Here is a 15,630-nt window from a genome sequence, read left to right as displayed (position 1 = left end):
AGGGATTTGCAAAAGTGAATTACTGGGATAGCCACCCAACTCCCCTTCACTTGGCCTAGACCTGCTGAAATGCAGTGCAGCTCAACGGCTGAGACTTGGGTCCTGGGATCTTTTCCCAGAATTGCTGGAGTGGCCTTTTGGAGCTTTGCATTTCATGATTAGTAAATACATGTGTGGGGGGAGCTGATCCTTGATCCTCTTCTAAGGCAGGGTCTGAGACCTTCACCACTAGTAAATCCCCTTCAGTACCTTGTGGAAGCATGAGGGATACTATTCCTCTGGAGCTGGCTAACTGACTGGCCCTGCCCACTGCACCTGAGACAGAGCTGGACCATAGCAAACTGTCCCTTATAAAAGAGGGCAGCAGGGAATAGAGACTGGAAACTGGAATTCCCTCTGGAATGCTGAGCAGGCAGCAGCTCCTGGCAGTGTTCTGAATGCTTAGCTGCTGGAGCTATCACAGAGAGGAACTGCTCGAGCATACCAGACAGGCAGGAGGGAAGTCTGTTTTGGTGCCTTTATTGCTGAGGTGAGAGAGAGGAAAATCTTGTTACTGAATGTACTGGTGTGAGAGACAGATCTGAGGTGGGGGCTGCTATGAGGGGAGAGTCAGCATGGGTTTGATTAGAATTTGTTTAAGAAGACTGAATTAAAGCAACAGCCCCTGCCCTGCTGAAGCAGCTTCAAAGCTCAGACAGAATGAACCCCAGGGAGACAGCTGGCCTAGCAAGACCAACGAGTGCCCTAGGAGGAGGAGGTTGGTATGAGAGAGGCCTAATCCTTTTACAGATAAAGGTAAGACTAGTGCATGAAGTCTCCTGGATCCCACTGAAATGCACCTTCACTTAGTATGCAACATATTGGGGTGGCTTCTTCCTTCTGAAAACATGGCTTGATTGGGTAAGGTAGCGGGACAAGCACCTTGACTCAAATGGAGTGTGGAACAGAGCTGGCTGCAAAATGTGAGGGTTTTTTATGCAATTTTTTTTTCAGCTTTTCATTAACAAACCAAATGCAAGAATGTTAGAATTAAGGGTAAAATGTCCTGAAGTGCCCCATTTTCAAAGGCATTAAGGTTCATAATTAGACCCAAAAGAAATAATGGACAGGAACATTGTTGTTGGTTCTGAGAATTCCTCAGACAAATGTCTTCCTTGCTGCATGAATTACATCCCCAAAGGCCCAGCAGTGCTCTGATAAATCTGGGTTTCAGAACTGAAGCCAGGGGAGAGAGATGTCCAGATGCTAAAGGGGTAAGTCCTTCTGTTTCATTGAACAACAGATAATGCCTCAAGTTATGATTCATAACAGGTCCAAGCAGAGCATCCCAATTGGCTGCTCTTTTACCCCCCTCACTTTGTGCAGGTTGTACCTTTAGGCTTGCTGAGAAGACGAGAAAGAGATCGGTTTACATGCTCCTCTCAATGTGTTTTCTTTCTTTTTCTTTTCTTGCTCTCTAAGATGGGTAGTGTGGTCCCTGGAATCGGGCAGTGAACTAGGAGCTATGAAATTGGGATTCTTCCTGTGCCTTTACCATTATTTTGCAGTGATACTCTGGGCAAGTTACTTACTTCAGTATGTTTGATTCCCCACTTGTACAATACAATGATCTGTGTGGTTGGATTGGGTGGAGGCTCCAGACTGAAACTGTAGCTCCATTGTACCAGGTGCTATACGTACACACAATAGAGAAATGTCGGGCTGGAAGGTGCCTCAGAAGATCATCTATCCCAGGCCCGAGTGCTGAGGCAGGACAAGTGCACCTAAACCAGCCTTGACAGGTGTTTGTGCAACTTCTTCTTCAAAGCCTCCAGTGATGGGGATTCCACAACCTCCCTTGAAAGCCTGTTCCAGAGCTTAAATACCTTTAGAGTAAGAACATTTTTCCTAATATCCAACCTAAATCCCTCTTGCTGCTCATTAAGCCTATTACTTCAGATCCTTTGAAAGAAGGACAAGAACAACAGTTGATCCCTGTCCTCTTTACAACAGCCTCTAATGTATTTGAAGATTGTTATCGGGTCCCTCCTCAGTCTTTTCTCAAGACTGAACATGCCTCGTTTATTTAATCATTTGCCATAGGTCAGGGTTTCTAAACCTTTTAGCATTTGTGTTGCTCTTCTCTGGACTCTCCCTAATTTATCCATATTACCTAAAGAGTGACACCTAGAACCGCACCCAGTGTTCCAGCTGAGATCTCATCAGTGCTGAGCAGAGCCAGATAGTTACCTCCTTTTGTCTTCCAGATGGCACTCCTGTTAATACACCCCAGAACTGTTTGCCGTTTTTGCAACGGTATCATAGCAGACAGGAGATAGTCCCCGCTCCAAAGAGCATACAGTTCAAATAGACAAGAGAGACAAAGGGTGGCAGGGGGAACAGATGGGAAGTGGCCAAGGTACCAAAGCAGACCATTGGTAAAGCCACAAATAGAACACTTCTTTCCAGTGTTCTCCAGTCACAGAACCACACGTAGATGGCATTAACCCACTGTTGTAAAGTGCATTGTTCTTTGTGAATGAATAGCGCTACGGAGCAGGTAACTGGGGTGCTCCTGGGGGCACCTCACTACCACCTGACTGTAGCATTTGGAAGGGGTTGGCTCCCCATCCCCTCCAGCCATATGCAATATAAACACTACCCTTGCAGCCCTTTCTTCCTCAGTACAGGTAAGCGACAGGCACATACCATCTCTTAAGCCTTCTGAGAATCCCTCTGCAGTGATCAGCCTCTCTTCTGCTGGATACCTACAGAATTCAGAGACCTGCTGAATTCAGAGACCTGCTGCTTCCAGAGAAACAGCAAACCCCAGCTTGCTAGTTTCTCTTCAATTTCCCTTTCCCATTCAACACACAGCACTTAGATATAGTTATCATGAAAACAAGCAAGAGTTTATTTAGCAATGAGAAGAGGTTTAAACAATCACAAGTAGAAGTAATAGCAGGGGTTACATGTGCAATAAAATCATAGCATACCTCCTCCAACCTAGCCTTCCTTATTTAGTTACTGTCAGGTCTTATGGTATTGCTCACCAGCATTTTTCAGCCAGGTAGGTAGTGATCCTTTTTGCCTGAAACAAGTCAGGCTCTCCGCTTGTCCCCTCAGTGAAGAATACTGTCTCTCTATCTCTCTCTCTCTCTCCTTGCAACTTCAGATATATCGTCACAGTCCTTAGACTTTCATTCCTAAACCAGACCCCTCCTGAGGTGGCTTCCATTCTGTAAACCTCACAATCTTATGTCAGTTTTGCAACCTTGATTATTTGGTGGCTTTGTCTGCAAAAAGACTCCTTTTGTGAGCTGGTGATATGCTTTGTGACCTTGGTCATTTGCAGGCTGTTCCCCCTTGCCACCGTTTGTCTCTCTTTTCTCTTTGGACTGCATACCTTTTGGAGCAAGGACTTATCCTAGATATGCCATGATACACACCAGACCAGACAGAGATAAGTATCTCCTCCTCCCTGCCTGAACAGAATCTGTTCAAGCCCTGTCACCTCCTGGTGACCTGCTTTTAACTTCAAAATTGAAGAGCATAATTTCCAGGATAGACACAGAACTTCTTAAATATTATCCAGATAACGTAGTGAACTACTGGATCTTGGTAGAGACTTTACATACCCCCACTTTGTTTATTGTTATGGAAACACCAGACCCCTGGCATCCTGTAAACGGTTATACCCCCCATTATTCTATCCATTAGTTGGCACCCAAAGGTCCTTGAGTCACAGTAACTATTAGCAATGTCTTGCTATAGAAATTGGGGTAATCTCTTAAATTTAACCTCTCTAACTATTGGCCTGAATCTTACTGTGTGGCAGACAGTTCCACAAGAAAGTCCCGTTAGCAAAATAAAGGCACCAGATAGTCCTGTTAGCAGAAAGTCTTTGCTGTTAGCAGAAGAAAGGTGAGAGTGTGAGCAAGAGTAGCAGAAGCAGGCTTTGTCCTTGTGTCAGTTAATAACATAGCCGACCTCCATTTCTCTCCCCCACAGATGACATCTCCTGCTTGGGCTCCAAGAGTGAATGAGACCAGCCTGACATACTTCATTTTCCTCAGGTTTTCTAACCACTGGGACATGCAGATTCTCCTCTTCTCTCTGTTGTTCCTGCTCTACCTATTAACCTTAGTGGGAAACAGCCTCATCCTTCTCATCACAATGGTGGATCTGGCCCTCCACACCCCTATGTATTTTTTCATCAGGAACTTGTCCTTCCTGGGGATCTGCTACACTTCGGTCACCGTGCCCAAGTTACTGGCCAACCTCATCTCAGAGGATCGATCCGTCTCCTTTGTCAGCTGTGCAGTGCAGCTGTATTTCCTTCTCTTCTTTGGTACAGTCGAGTGTTTCCTTCTTGCTTCCATGTCCGATGACCGTTACCTGGCAATCTGCTACCCACTGCACTACACAGCCAAAATGACGAAGGGGGTGTACATTGGGCTGTCGCTGGTCTGCTGGCTGTGTGGCATCTTCATACCACTGGGAAACACAGCTGGGATATTCAGCCTGCTGTTCTGTGGGCCTAATCAGATTGACTGTTTCTTCTGTGATTTCACTCCAGTGCTAAAGCTGGCCTGCGTCAACATATCCCCAAATGAGGTCGTGACCCTAGCCAGCAGCTTGCTCATCACTGTCCTGCCCTTGCTCTTCACAGCAGGGTCCTACCTCTGTATCATATACACCATCCTCAAGATCCCGTTAGCAGAGGGCAGACATAAAGCTTTCTCCACTTGTTCCTCTCATTTTATTGTGGTGACTCTCTTCTACTGTTCTCCTAGCTTTGTCTACCTACAGCCCAAGTCCAGCTACTCCCCAGAGTGGGAAGAGTTCCTCTCACTGTTTCATACCGTGATAACACCCATGCTAAACCCAATCATCTACAGCTTGAGGAACAAGGAGGTAAAAGAGGCTCTGAGGAGAACCTTAAAAAGACTTTTGTTTTCCTAAAAACTCTCTGTTTACATTTTGAAAGGGACCTGGGGAAAATAGGGTTTAGAATTCCAGTAGAGGTAGTCATAATATTTATCAAATATTTTTTTTCAAAGAAAAACACAATATTCTATATATCAAAATATTCTATAAAACCAGGTTGACTTCAGTGAATTTTTTCAATGCAAAAATATGTAATTTTAGTTTTTTTCCTTCTAGACATCTTGTTTCTGTTTTCAAAACCTTAGAATAAATAATATTCAATTTTTGGATTTCCACCCACACACCATTTTTTTATACTTCCTTCTTTCCAGCCATCCACAACCCCTCAACATTGGAGTGACAGGATGAGAGGAGAATGTGTGCTCATGTGAAATCCAAAAAATAATGTTTCAAAAAGAGACATTTTTTTTTTTTTATTTTTGAAAAACAAATTTAATGGAAAATTGGGATTCAAAAACAAGCAAAATATTGTTTGGATTTTTTTATTCCAAAAATTGAAAATTTTCAGTGAAGATCTTCAAATGGGAAAGGTTTTTGTTCAAAACTAGTAAATGTTTTGACATTTTTTTGTTTGAACCTTAGTCCCCTTTGACAATCCCAACGTTTTTTTTCTTTCCGTTTATCTTGCCCCCACCTTGCCATTTTTAGGCCTTGCCTATTTAGGTTGAGATTTTTTTTAAATGTCACCTGTGGATGTTAGGGTGACTAGATATCCCAATTTTATAGGGATTGTCATGGTATAATTCTCCACCCTGAACCTTAGCGTCCAAAAGATGGGGTACCAGCATGAATTCCTCTAAGCTCAATTACCAGCTTAGAACCTGTAGCGCTGCCACAAACCAGGAATTCCAGTGCCTGGTACACTCTGGTCCCCCCAAAACCTTGCCTGGGGACCCTCAAGACCCAGATCCTCTGGATCTTAACACAAGGAAAGTAAACCCTTTCCCCCACTGTTGCCTCTTAGCTTCCTCTCCTGGGTTACCCTGGAAGATACTGTGATTCAAACTCCTTGAATCACAAAACAGAGAGGAAAATTCACCTTCCCCCACCTTCTCTTTCCCCCTCCCAGACTTTCCCTGAGAGAGAAAGTATCCTAACGACAGAGAAGAAAATAAGTCTCTCCCCCCTTCCCTCCTTTCTCTCCCATCAAGTCCCTGTGGAATCAGACCCGTCCTCTAGGGTCTCACCAGAATAAAAAACAATCCAGGTTCTAAAACAGAAAAGCTTTTAATTAAAGAGAGAAAAAACAGTAAAAATTATCTGTAATTTAAGATGGATTAGGTACAGGTTTTCAGCTATAGACACTGGGATACCCTCCAAGCCGAAGTATACAAGTACCAAATTAAATCCTTCAGCAAAATACAATTTTGAAACTCTTCCAGCCAAATACACATTGAACTCCTTTCAGCCAAATGCACAATTTGCAAATAAAAAAACAAACATAAGCCTAACTTGCCTTTTCTACCTAAGTACTTACTATTCTGAACATATACGTAGAGTACCTATTGAGAGAAACCATGGTTGTACATTCTGGTCACTCTCAGAACCAGAGAGAACAACAACCAAATTTCTAACACAACACAGAAAACTTCCCTCCCTCAAGATTTGAAAGTATCCTTGTCCCCTGTTGGTCTCTGGCCAGTGCACCAGGCTTGCTGAACTTCTGTAACCCTTTACAGGCAAAAGAGTATATAAAGTACTTCGTCTATTAACTCCTACTATCTGTTATGAACAGGGATCGTCCCAATAATTCAAACTTTTTTATATATAGGCGCCTATTATCCTCCCACCCCCTGTCCTGATTTCTCACATGTTGCTATCTGGTCCTCTTAGTGGATGTCCCTATCACAGCCATTTTAATGGAAATTGGCATTCAATTTGCTTAGGGCTTTTCAAAATCTGAGCCTCGAATAACTTTAGGCAAGAGATTGTTCTGTAGACAATCTGGACATGTGGAGCCCTGATCCTTTAGCATAGTGGACCATTAGGAGTTCCTGCACATAAATCATAAATATTAAAATCTGCAGAGTGATGAAATGATTAGTTGTATTTTCCCAGCATGCACAAGTGGTATAAAAGGTTTGGTCTGTGTCAAAGGACACTGTTCTCCAACATCATTTTGATTCCTCCCATGTTTGGAAACATGATTGGTACATTTTTTTTTTAAAATAAACAGGATTACCATTTGACGAACTCAGAATGAACAAGAACAGATCTGTATTATAGAACTTTTAGGTGTTAGCTCTACAACCATTGAGCTTCCAAATATTACATTAAATTCAGCTTTGAAGGATAGCAACTGCAGCATCAATGCCTCCTAACCAGAACATATGCAAGGACCCTGAGGTTTTTGGACAGTCCACTCAGGCAAAAATCTCCACATTTATAGTGGGATCAAGGTCCAGCTTCGAAACATTCTTTCCGCGAGGGGAAGGTGCAGAATGCAGACAGAGAGAGGAAACAGCTCTCTCTCCTGCCCTTCCCCCATCTCTCAAAATTAAAAACAGGGACAATTTACAGTTCACAAAACATTATCGCTTTTCCACCGTTCCTCTGCCCTCTCCTGGCCCCTTCCTACCCAGCTCTGCCTTCCCCATGCCTTTCCCTTACCTCCGAGCACTGCACATGATTCACCTCTCACTTCTCCCAGGACCTCATTCACTGACGATTCAGTTCCCCCTGCCAAACCCAGTGGGTATTGCCCACCCCAAATGCTCCAACACCATGAGTCAGCGGCCCTCAAAACTCATGAGGTGAGGTTTAAAAAATGCATCTGTGGCTCGACTTTATGACAAAAAAACTCTCTGGTGCATATTTTTGATCGTGTCAACTCTGTGACTCGCACCAAACATTCCAGGTGCCAGGGAACGAGTCAGTAATTTATTCCTTTGGTTATTAATGCTAAAAGAAGTCTCCAGGGCAGTAGAGCTCCCCACAGATGGTGCCAGGGATAAATTCTCTCACATGTTTTCTTTGTGCACAGGATGCCTGTTTCGGAAGCTGGTTAATTTGAGGGTTGAGCTTCCTATGTGTTTGTCTGGAGCTCTAGTCCTACAGATTCTGCCCACCATCCCTACAGCAGGGAATATGTCTTTTCTTTTCTTTCACTGAAACACAACACAATTCATTCTAACTCATCCGGAAAGACAGGAGGAAGTATATCCCTCTAGATTTCTCCCTAAACATTTGTATCTAAGCCACACATATGACAACTGAGAAATTTGTTTCCATCTCACCGCTGCAACAGTCCTCATGAACACAGATGACAACCAGTGCCAGTTTTATTGCAACCCCAAGAACTGTTTTGCTAGATTAAATCCAGATACCAGAGGTAAGAAATACTGACATCTTCTCTGGGGGCAATGGATATTTTGTTACATTTCCTTAAAATGTGTGCCTTGTATAACAATATTCATTTGATTTCTAGGGGTGGTGATAGGAACCTCAGTCAGAGACCAAAGCCCCATTTTGCTAGCATTATATAACGGGAAGAATTTTTGAAGAAGCTTAAGGAATGTAGGCACTCATGGCCCATTGAATTTCTTCATTGGATGCATAACTCCCTGCACTTCTGCTGAAAATCCCAGCCTTCAAACTGAATTTTTAATTGTAATATTTGGAAGCTCAATGGTTGTGTTAGAGCTAAAACACCCTAAAAGTTCCTATAATACAGATTCTGTTCTCTTTCATTCCTGGAGTTCTGTCAGATTCTCTCCCTCAGAGGAATTCTTCCCATGCCAGGTCAGTTCCATTGAATATCACTGAGTTCCTGCAATGAAGGCACCCTCCTTTTCAGATGGACTCCTTTTCAGCAGGATGGATTGGGCAGGAGCTAGACTATCAAAAAGTGCCTATGAAAATCACTAGTGACATTCTTTTTGGCTAGGATACTAGTAAGGGATTTAGAAAACATGGGCTACCAACACTGCTCTGCTATAGATTTGTCAGGTGCTTAGATTCTTGCTTATATGCTCAGAAGCTAACAAATCGCCAAATTTGGGGCTGAAAAGAAATTTCCCCCTCAGGTCAGATTGCCTGTGTCCTTTCAGGAATTTCACTTTTCTCTGCAGTGTGTGGGTGCGGGATGCTTGCTTGGATCCTCTCGGTATATCTCCTTTAATAGCTCCCTGCCATTTCAGGGGCCTTGGGCACAGAGCACCTTGGTCCCTCCTTTTTTTGCCTAGTCTCCCAAGGGCTGTGATAAGAACATAAAAACAGCCACACTGGGTCAGACCAAAGGTCCATCTAGCCCAGTATCCTGTCTTCTGATAGTGGCCAATGCCAGGCGACCACAAGGGAATGAACAGGACAGGTAATCATCAAGTGATCCATCCCCTGTCGCCTATTTCCAGCTTCTGGCAAAGAGAGAGGCTGCCCATCCTAGCTAACAGCCGTTGATGGACCTACCCTCCGTAAATTTATCTAGTTCTGTTTTGAATGTTATTATAATCTTGGCCTTCACCACGTTCTCTGACAAATTGTTCCACTGGGTGACTGTGCATTGTATGAAGAAATACCTCCTTTTGTTTGTTTTAAGCATGCTGCCTATTAACTTCGTTTTGTGACCCCTACTTCTTGTGTTATGAGGAGGATTAAATAACACTTCCTTATTTACTTTTTCCACAGCAGTCATGATTTTATAGACCTCAATCATATCCCCCCACTAGTCATCTCTTTTCCAAAAAGTCCCAATCTTATTAATATCTCCTCATACAGAAGCCGTTCCATACCCCAAAACATTTTTGTTGCCTTTTCTGTACCTTTTCCAATTCCAATATATCTTTTTTGAGATGGGGTGACCACATCTGCACACAGTATTCACGATGTGGGTGCACCATGGATTTATAGAGAGGCATTATGATCGTTTCTGTCTTACTATCTATCCCTTTCTTAATGATTTCCCTAATGATACTTTGGTCTAATTCTGTTATTGGGTTTAGTGTGCGGGTGCTGGGTGGTGCTAGTGGCCTGTGATCAAGGAGGTCAGACCAGATGATCTGGTGATCCCTTCTGGCCTTAAACTCTATGACTCCGTGCCCCTGGGCATGCCACTTAGCCTTTCTGGGTATGTCTACACTACACCCTAAGCTCAAGCTCTGATTCCGTTTCCATCCACAAACAAATCAGTCTGATTCAGATCAGCAAGCACTCAGAATCTGAGTGCTAGGAACCCACTAGGGAGGAAGGTCAGAGCACAAGTCTTGCCATGACTCAGGTCCAAGCCCTGTCATTTTGCAGTATGAACGCAGCTCAAGCTGAAGTCCCAAGTAAGAAGGTCTATGCAGTCTCTATGGATGCGCTGGCATGGCCATGAGACCCTGCTCCGGAAATTGTAAAGCCAAGCTGGACACTCAAGCATGAGCTTGGAAACACTGACTCCATAAGCCTGGGTCCCACAGACCCGGTTTACAATGCAGTGTAGACATACCATGAGTACCTCAGTTTCCCACCTGTACAATGCAGATAATAGCACTGTCCTGCCTCCAGGGTGGTGTGGACAGTCAATTCCTCAAAGATGAAGAGGTTCTCCAAGGCTGTGGTAATGAGGGGGGAGGGTGGATGATCAGTACCTTCAGTTATTTTGCAGTGGTGATGTAGCCGTGTTGGTCCCAGGAAATGAGAGAGACAAGGTGGATGAGGTCATATCTTTTATTGATCCCACTTCTACTGAAGTAGCTTGAAAGCTTGTCTCTCTCACCAACAGGAGCTGGCTCAGTAAGAGATTACCTCACCCACCTTGTCTCTCAGATAGCTGATGATGTTTATTCCCCTTTTTCCCTTTACTCCTGCAGACCAAATGAACAGAACTGGAGAAAGCAACCAAACTTCTATGGCCCAGGAGTTCATCCTGTTGGGACTTTCCAGTCATCCAGAGGTTCGGCTGACCCTCTTCGTGGCATTCCTCGCCCTCTACTTGGTGACCCTGCTTGGGAACCTCCTCATCGTTCTCTTGGTTGGGTCTGACCCTCTCCTCCACAGCCCAATGTATTTTTTCCTCTCCAACCTATCTCTCCTGGAGGTTGGATATACTTCAAGTGTTCTGCCCCAGATGCTGGCCCATCTCCTGGCAGAGCACAGAGACATCTCATTGGCCCGTTGCATGGCCCAGATGTACCTCTTCCTCGCCTTTGGCATAACGGAGTGCTTTCTCCTCACTTTTATGTCATACGACAGGTATGTCGCCATCTGCCTCCCGCTGCACTACCCACTCCTCATGGCCAAGAGGGGTTGCATGGCCATGGTGGCCACTTCCTGGGCGGGAGGTTTTCTAGTTTCTGCTGTCAACACGGTGTCCACCTTCCAGCTATCTTTCTGTGGGCACCAGGAGATAGACCATTTCCTCTGTGAAATGCCGGCCATGGTGAGTTTAGCCTGTGCTGGGAAGGGCCAGGCACAAATAGTCATGTCTGTGAGCTGTGTGTTCACACTGCTCTGCCCGCTTTCCTTAATAGTCCTCTCTTATGCTCGCATCCTTGGCACTGTCTTGAACATCCCCTCCACTGCTGGAAGGCATAAAGCCTTTTCCACCTGCTCTTCCCACTTGGTCGTGGTCAGCCTGTTCTTTGGGACAGTGATTTCGATGTACCTGAGACCCACGTCTAGCTCCTCTGTGGGGCAGCTCAAAACAAGCTCTGTCTTCTACATCACTGTCACCCCAGTGCTCAACCCCATCATATACAGCCTGAGGAACAAGGAGGTGATATGCGCCCTGAGGAAAATGATGGGTAAGGATGTAGGGGCCTTGCCTGAACAATGAAAGAAAACAGATGCAAGGAAACAGGTTAACAGTGGACAAAGCAGGAATTCACAAGTGGCCTTGTAAATAATATGTACCTCATAGATAAAGAAATACCAAGAAGAAGAGTAAATGTGTGATAAGCTTGCAGCTGCAGCTTTGCTTACTAGCACATTTTCTAGTGCAGGGATAGGTGCACCCAGTTAGTAAGCCAATCGTGAAGTCTATGATGTAATGTAGAATGTATGCACTTGTGTTAGTCTGTTTTAGAATATGTATATAATCTGATATACAATTAAGTCCTTTGGAGTTGTGGTGCATCCTATCCCATCCCTATACCTGAGCCTGATCACCTCAGGTGTAGCTTTATGAAATGCCACTAAAGACACCTCAAGGCCATGTCAGGATTTGAACCGAGTTCTAGAGAACTGGATAAAATGTTCCCCTCCAGAGTTGGAGGGAATCCCAACAGTAGGGAGGTAGAGGTCTCTGTTATCCCAGATCCTGATAGTGAGTGACAGATCATGAGGCCATCCCATTTGGAATCCAGACTCCTGCTTTGCTACATCAGAACAATGGTCCATCCATCCCTGTATCCCTTCTACACAGAGGACCAGAACAAATGTCCCTCTGGTGCTGTATCCTTTCTATTTTCTGGACTAGAACAATAGTCCATCTATTCCTTTATCCCTTCTACAGTCTGGACCAGAACAATTGTCCATCTTATCCTGTATCCCATCTACGTACTTGATAAGATCAATGGTTGATCCATTCCTTTATATTTGCTATTAATAGAAAAGACCATTGGTTCATCCTGTCTGAAAGCCTTAACCCTATGCACTGTGTCCGATCAATGGTCCATCTGTTCCTACATTCATACCTGCTTAAAAACCAAATTGTCCATCTAGTCTTGGTTCCTTCCTATGTAACAGATCAGAACGGCCCCAGCCACTCCATATCCTTTCTATATGTAGGGTTAGATGGCTGGCCCCTCTAGTCCTGTATCCCTTCTAGATACTAAATTAGACCAAAAGTCCCTTCTGTTCGGAGATTTTTCTCCAGCCGGTCAAAGTTTACAAGGGTCACCACACATACAAACAAATCAAAACACATAATTTGAGCTATACTGAAGGCATGTGTTGGGCTAGTCCTTTCCAATGCCTGTTGGGAAGGGAAAAAGCGATGGTAACAGATGATTCACAGGAACTGAAAGGCTGGATATTCTGCTCAATTGCTGTTATTACCTGACTGTGTGTGGACTGAGTTACAGTATCTCCAGTGGTGTCCATGGCACAGCTCAGGCTTTACACTAAATGTACCCATTTTCTGTCCTCAGAAGCCCTTTGTTATTGCACGATACATAGATCTGATATGGGACGCACGGTGAATGTTACAAATAGTGGGCTATCAGAGAGGGCACTAGACTGGAACTTAAATCTAAAACTGCAAAATGTGTTCACTCAGCTTTTTTCAAAAAAGATGTAGATTCAGTAACGCTGAAGCATTTTGCAAATTCATGTTGATGTCACCAAATTTTTTCATGTGGAAAAAACATGAAAGAAATTCCATTTTTTTTTACTTTCGTGTTTGTTTTATTTTACTTTGATGTCTGTTATATTACTTTTGTATCATATTTATGTACTATATTTAATATTATACACAGACAATATTTAAGAGTGTTAAATATTATAACATTATAATCAAAACCAAACGATTTTCCTTATCTAAACTAAACCACTTGGGAAAACTTTTCTATGCTTCTGAATCAATTTGTGTGTCAGGATCACTTCACATACATTTATTAATTAACCTATCATGGTCTGAGGCACTCTCATGTCTGCTATGGGACCTTTAATGTGTCTGTAGTGTCAAGGATTGTTTGTTTTCCCATTTCAACATGTCCTTTATTCTCTTTGAGATATACACTGATTTTACAGAGCTGTCATTTCTTTAACACCTTTTACATTCAAATCAAAGTTCATCATTGCTTTCTCATTTACATGTATATCTATATCCATGTCTGTATGTAAATGTAGAGATATAAGCCATGTCTCTGCTTCTGCCTGTCATGCCACTGCTAATTAAACACACACTAGCTCAGTGAGCGCTAGCACAAGCATATGTACATGAGCAGGGGAATCACACCCCTAACTCATCATGTAGACATACCCAAAAGGAACCCAATAGACCCAAAGCCAAAAGGGATCACTGTGATCATCTAGCCTGACCTTCAACTTCCCTGAATTAATTTCTCTTTGAACTAGAGCAGAGCTTTTAGAAAAACATCCTGTCTTGATTTAAAAACTGTTAGTGATGGAGAATCCACCTCAACCCTTGGTAACATGGTTAATTATCCTCACTGTCCTAAACACACACCTCAGTTCCAGTCTGAATTTGTCTAGCTTCAACTTCCAGTCTTTGAAACTTTGTCTGATATATTGAAGAGCTCATGTTCAAATTTCTGTTCTCTGGGTAGGTATTTATAGGCTGTGATCAATTCATCCCTTACGGCTCTGTTGGATAAGCTAAATAGATTGAGCTATTTGAATCCATTGCTTGTGTCTCCCCCAATCTCCTCCCTTCAGCACAGCATCCCCTAACATCACCGTGAGACACCGAGGTCTCCACTGATTGTGTGGAGAGAGCACCCCATTCTGAGTCCCACCATACACACATAGTCACTGCAGCACATTGTCTCCTAGAGACAGGGTGGAACATGGTGGTCAGCATTGACTTGAAGGGGAGAATGCCCTCGAAGGAGTCAACCACACTGTGCTCTCTCTAGTCCTTGGGTTGCTCTTTGAATCTTCCTCATTCAAGAACTGACATAGACCATCCTTGCTTGGCGAGATATCTGATGGAACACTATGAAGAAGGAGATGCTTTGTGAGACTCCTTTGCTGTTCTTTTATAGCTTCGTTTTGTGGGTTCTCCGGGATACCCCCGGGAAGACCAAAATTGGAATACGAATGGAATAAATGTCTCCCAACTTATTCCCAAATAGTTGTGCTGATCTTCCTGGTCACATTGTGAGTTTTGTCAAAAGTCATTTCTCTTCTCTGTGCCTGACCACTTCCCCCCCTCACCCGTCCCATATAAAATGGAGGTAATAATAGTTATGCATCTCCCAGGAATAACAATATTTATAGTGATTCCATGAGAGATTTTAACAATATTTATAGTGATCCCACTGAGCAGGGTCACGCTGGGTAAGTGCTTGGGTGGGACACCATCCAGGTGTAGCTAAAGGATTGTGAAGTTCAATTAGTGTCTCTTAAAATTTTTGAGATCCTAAGATAAAAGGTGCTTTAGGAAGTGTTACCGAAATGTCGGGTCCACCTAGCTGAGAGCCAATGACAGCCAGACAGGGATAAGGAAAGGTTGCTTTATTCTGCAGAAGAAAGGAGAGTTCTGTACCTTGGTACAAAAAACTCTACTCCATACAAAAACCAAGACTCTTTTATACACACTCACATACAGGCTTTGGTCGTGTTAGCATTTGATTGGTGGTTAGCAAACCCTGCACTTCTGCAATCTGCTCAGCAAAAAATGGCTTAGGACCAGCTTCAACTGCCTCAAGACTGATAAGAGAAGACAGTTCAAAAGTTCAGGCTACAGTGTCTGTGAGATATCCAATTTCCCCTAATGGTTGCCAGCTATTATAAGGCTACTAGCTGTTAGGGGGTCACTGCTGACTGTCACAGAAGCAAAAGGTATTATCATTCTTATGGGATCTTTACTTTTCTCATTCTGCAAAGGAGGGTTTCTCATGCTCAAACATTTCCCTTGAGGTTTATAGTGGAATCACACAAAGTTCTAGGATGTCCTAATAACTTTATTCTACAAAAGGGTTGAGGGGCAAAACCACACACTATATTCCAATGCAAACTGGGCACCCAAATCCTTTTAGGCAGCTTTGAAGATCTCACTCAAGGTCTCCCTCTTGCTCAATTATCCTGGTTCTC

At 43.6% G+C, this 15,630-nt stretch overlaps 2 protein-coding genes across 2 annotated transcripts; both read left to right on the top strand.

Moving 5' to 3' along the window:
* Positions 1-3,990: 3,990 nt before the first annotated feature.
* Positions 3,991-4,944, top strand: LOC116826513 (olfactory receptor 10A7-like). Its single transcript, XM_032783286.1, has one exon. The coding sequence runs from the start codon at positions 3,991-3,993 to the stop codon at positions 4,942-4,944; it is 954 nt and encodes a 317-aa protein (XP_032639177.1).
* Positions 4,945-8,181: 3,237 nt separating this feature from the next.
* LOC116826514 (olfactory receptor 2C1-like) lies at positions 8,182-11,686 on the top strand. Its single transcript, XM_032783287.1, has 2 exons — positions 8,182-8,260; positions 10,722-11,686. Exons 1-2 carry the CDS (start codon positions 8,182-8,184, stop codon positions 11,684-11,686), a joined length of 1,044 nt encoding a protein of 347 aa, XP_032639178.1.
* Positions 11,687-15,630: the final 3,944 nt, after the last annotated feature.

The sequence above is a fragment of the Chelonoidis abingdonii genome, chromosome 14, assembly GCF_003597395.2.
Source record: "Chelonoidis abingdonii isolate Lonesome George chromosome 14, CheloAbing_2.0, whole genome shotgun sequence".
Classification (NCBI taxonomy): domain Eukaryota; kingdom Metazoa; phylum Chordata; order Testudines; family Testudinidae; genus Chelonoidis; species Chelonoidis abingdonii.
This window is presented reverse-complemented; position numbering and strand designations above follow the sequence as displayed.

Bases quoted from the DNA above. Each gene is read 5' to 3' on its own strand.
- LOC116826513 (XM_032783286.1), top strand. From the start codon at position 3,991: ATGACATCTCCTGCTTGGGCTCCAAGAGTGAATGAGACCAGCCTGACA.
- LOC116826514 (XM_032783287.1), top strand. From the start codon at position 8,182: ATGAACACAGATGACAACCAGTGCCAGTTTTATTGCAACCCCAAGAAC. The intron at 8,261-10,721 runs GTAAGAAATACT...TTACTCCTGCAG, and splicing joins ATTAAATCCAGATACCAGAG to ACCAAATGAACAGAACTGGA.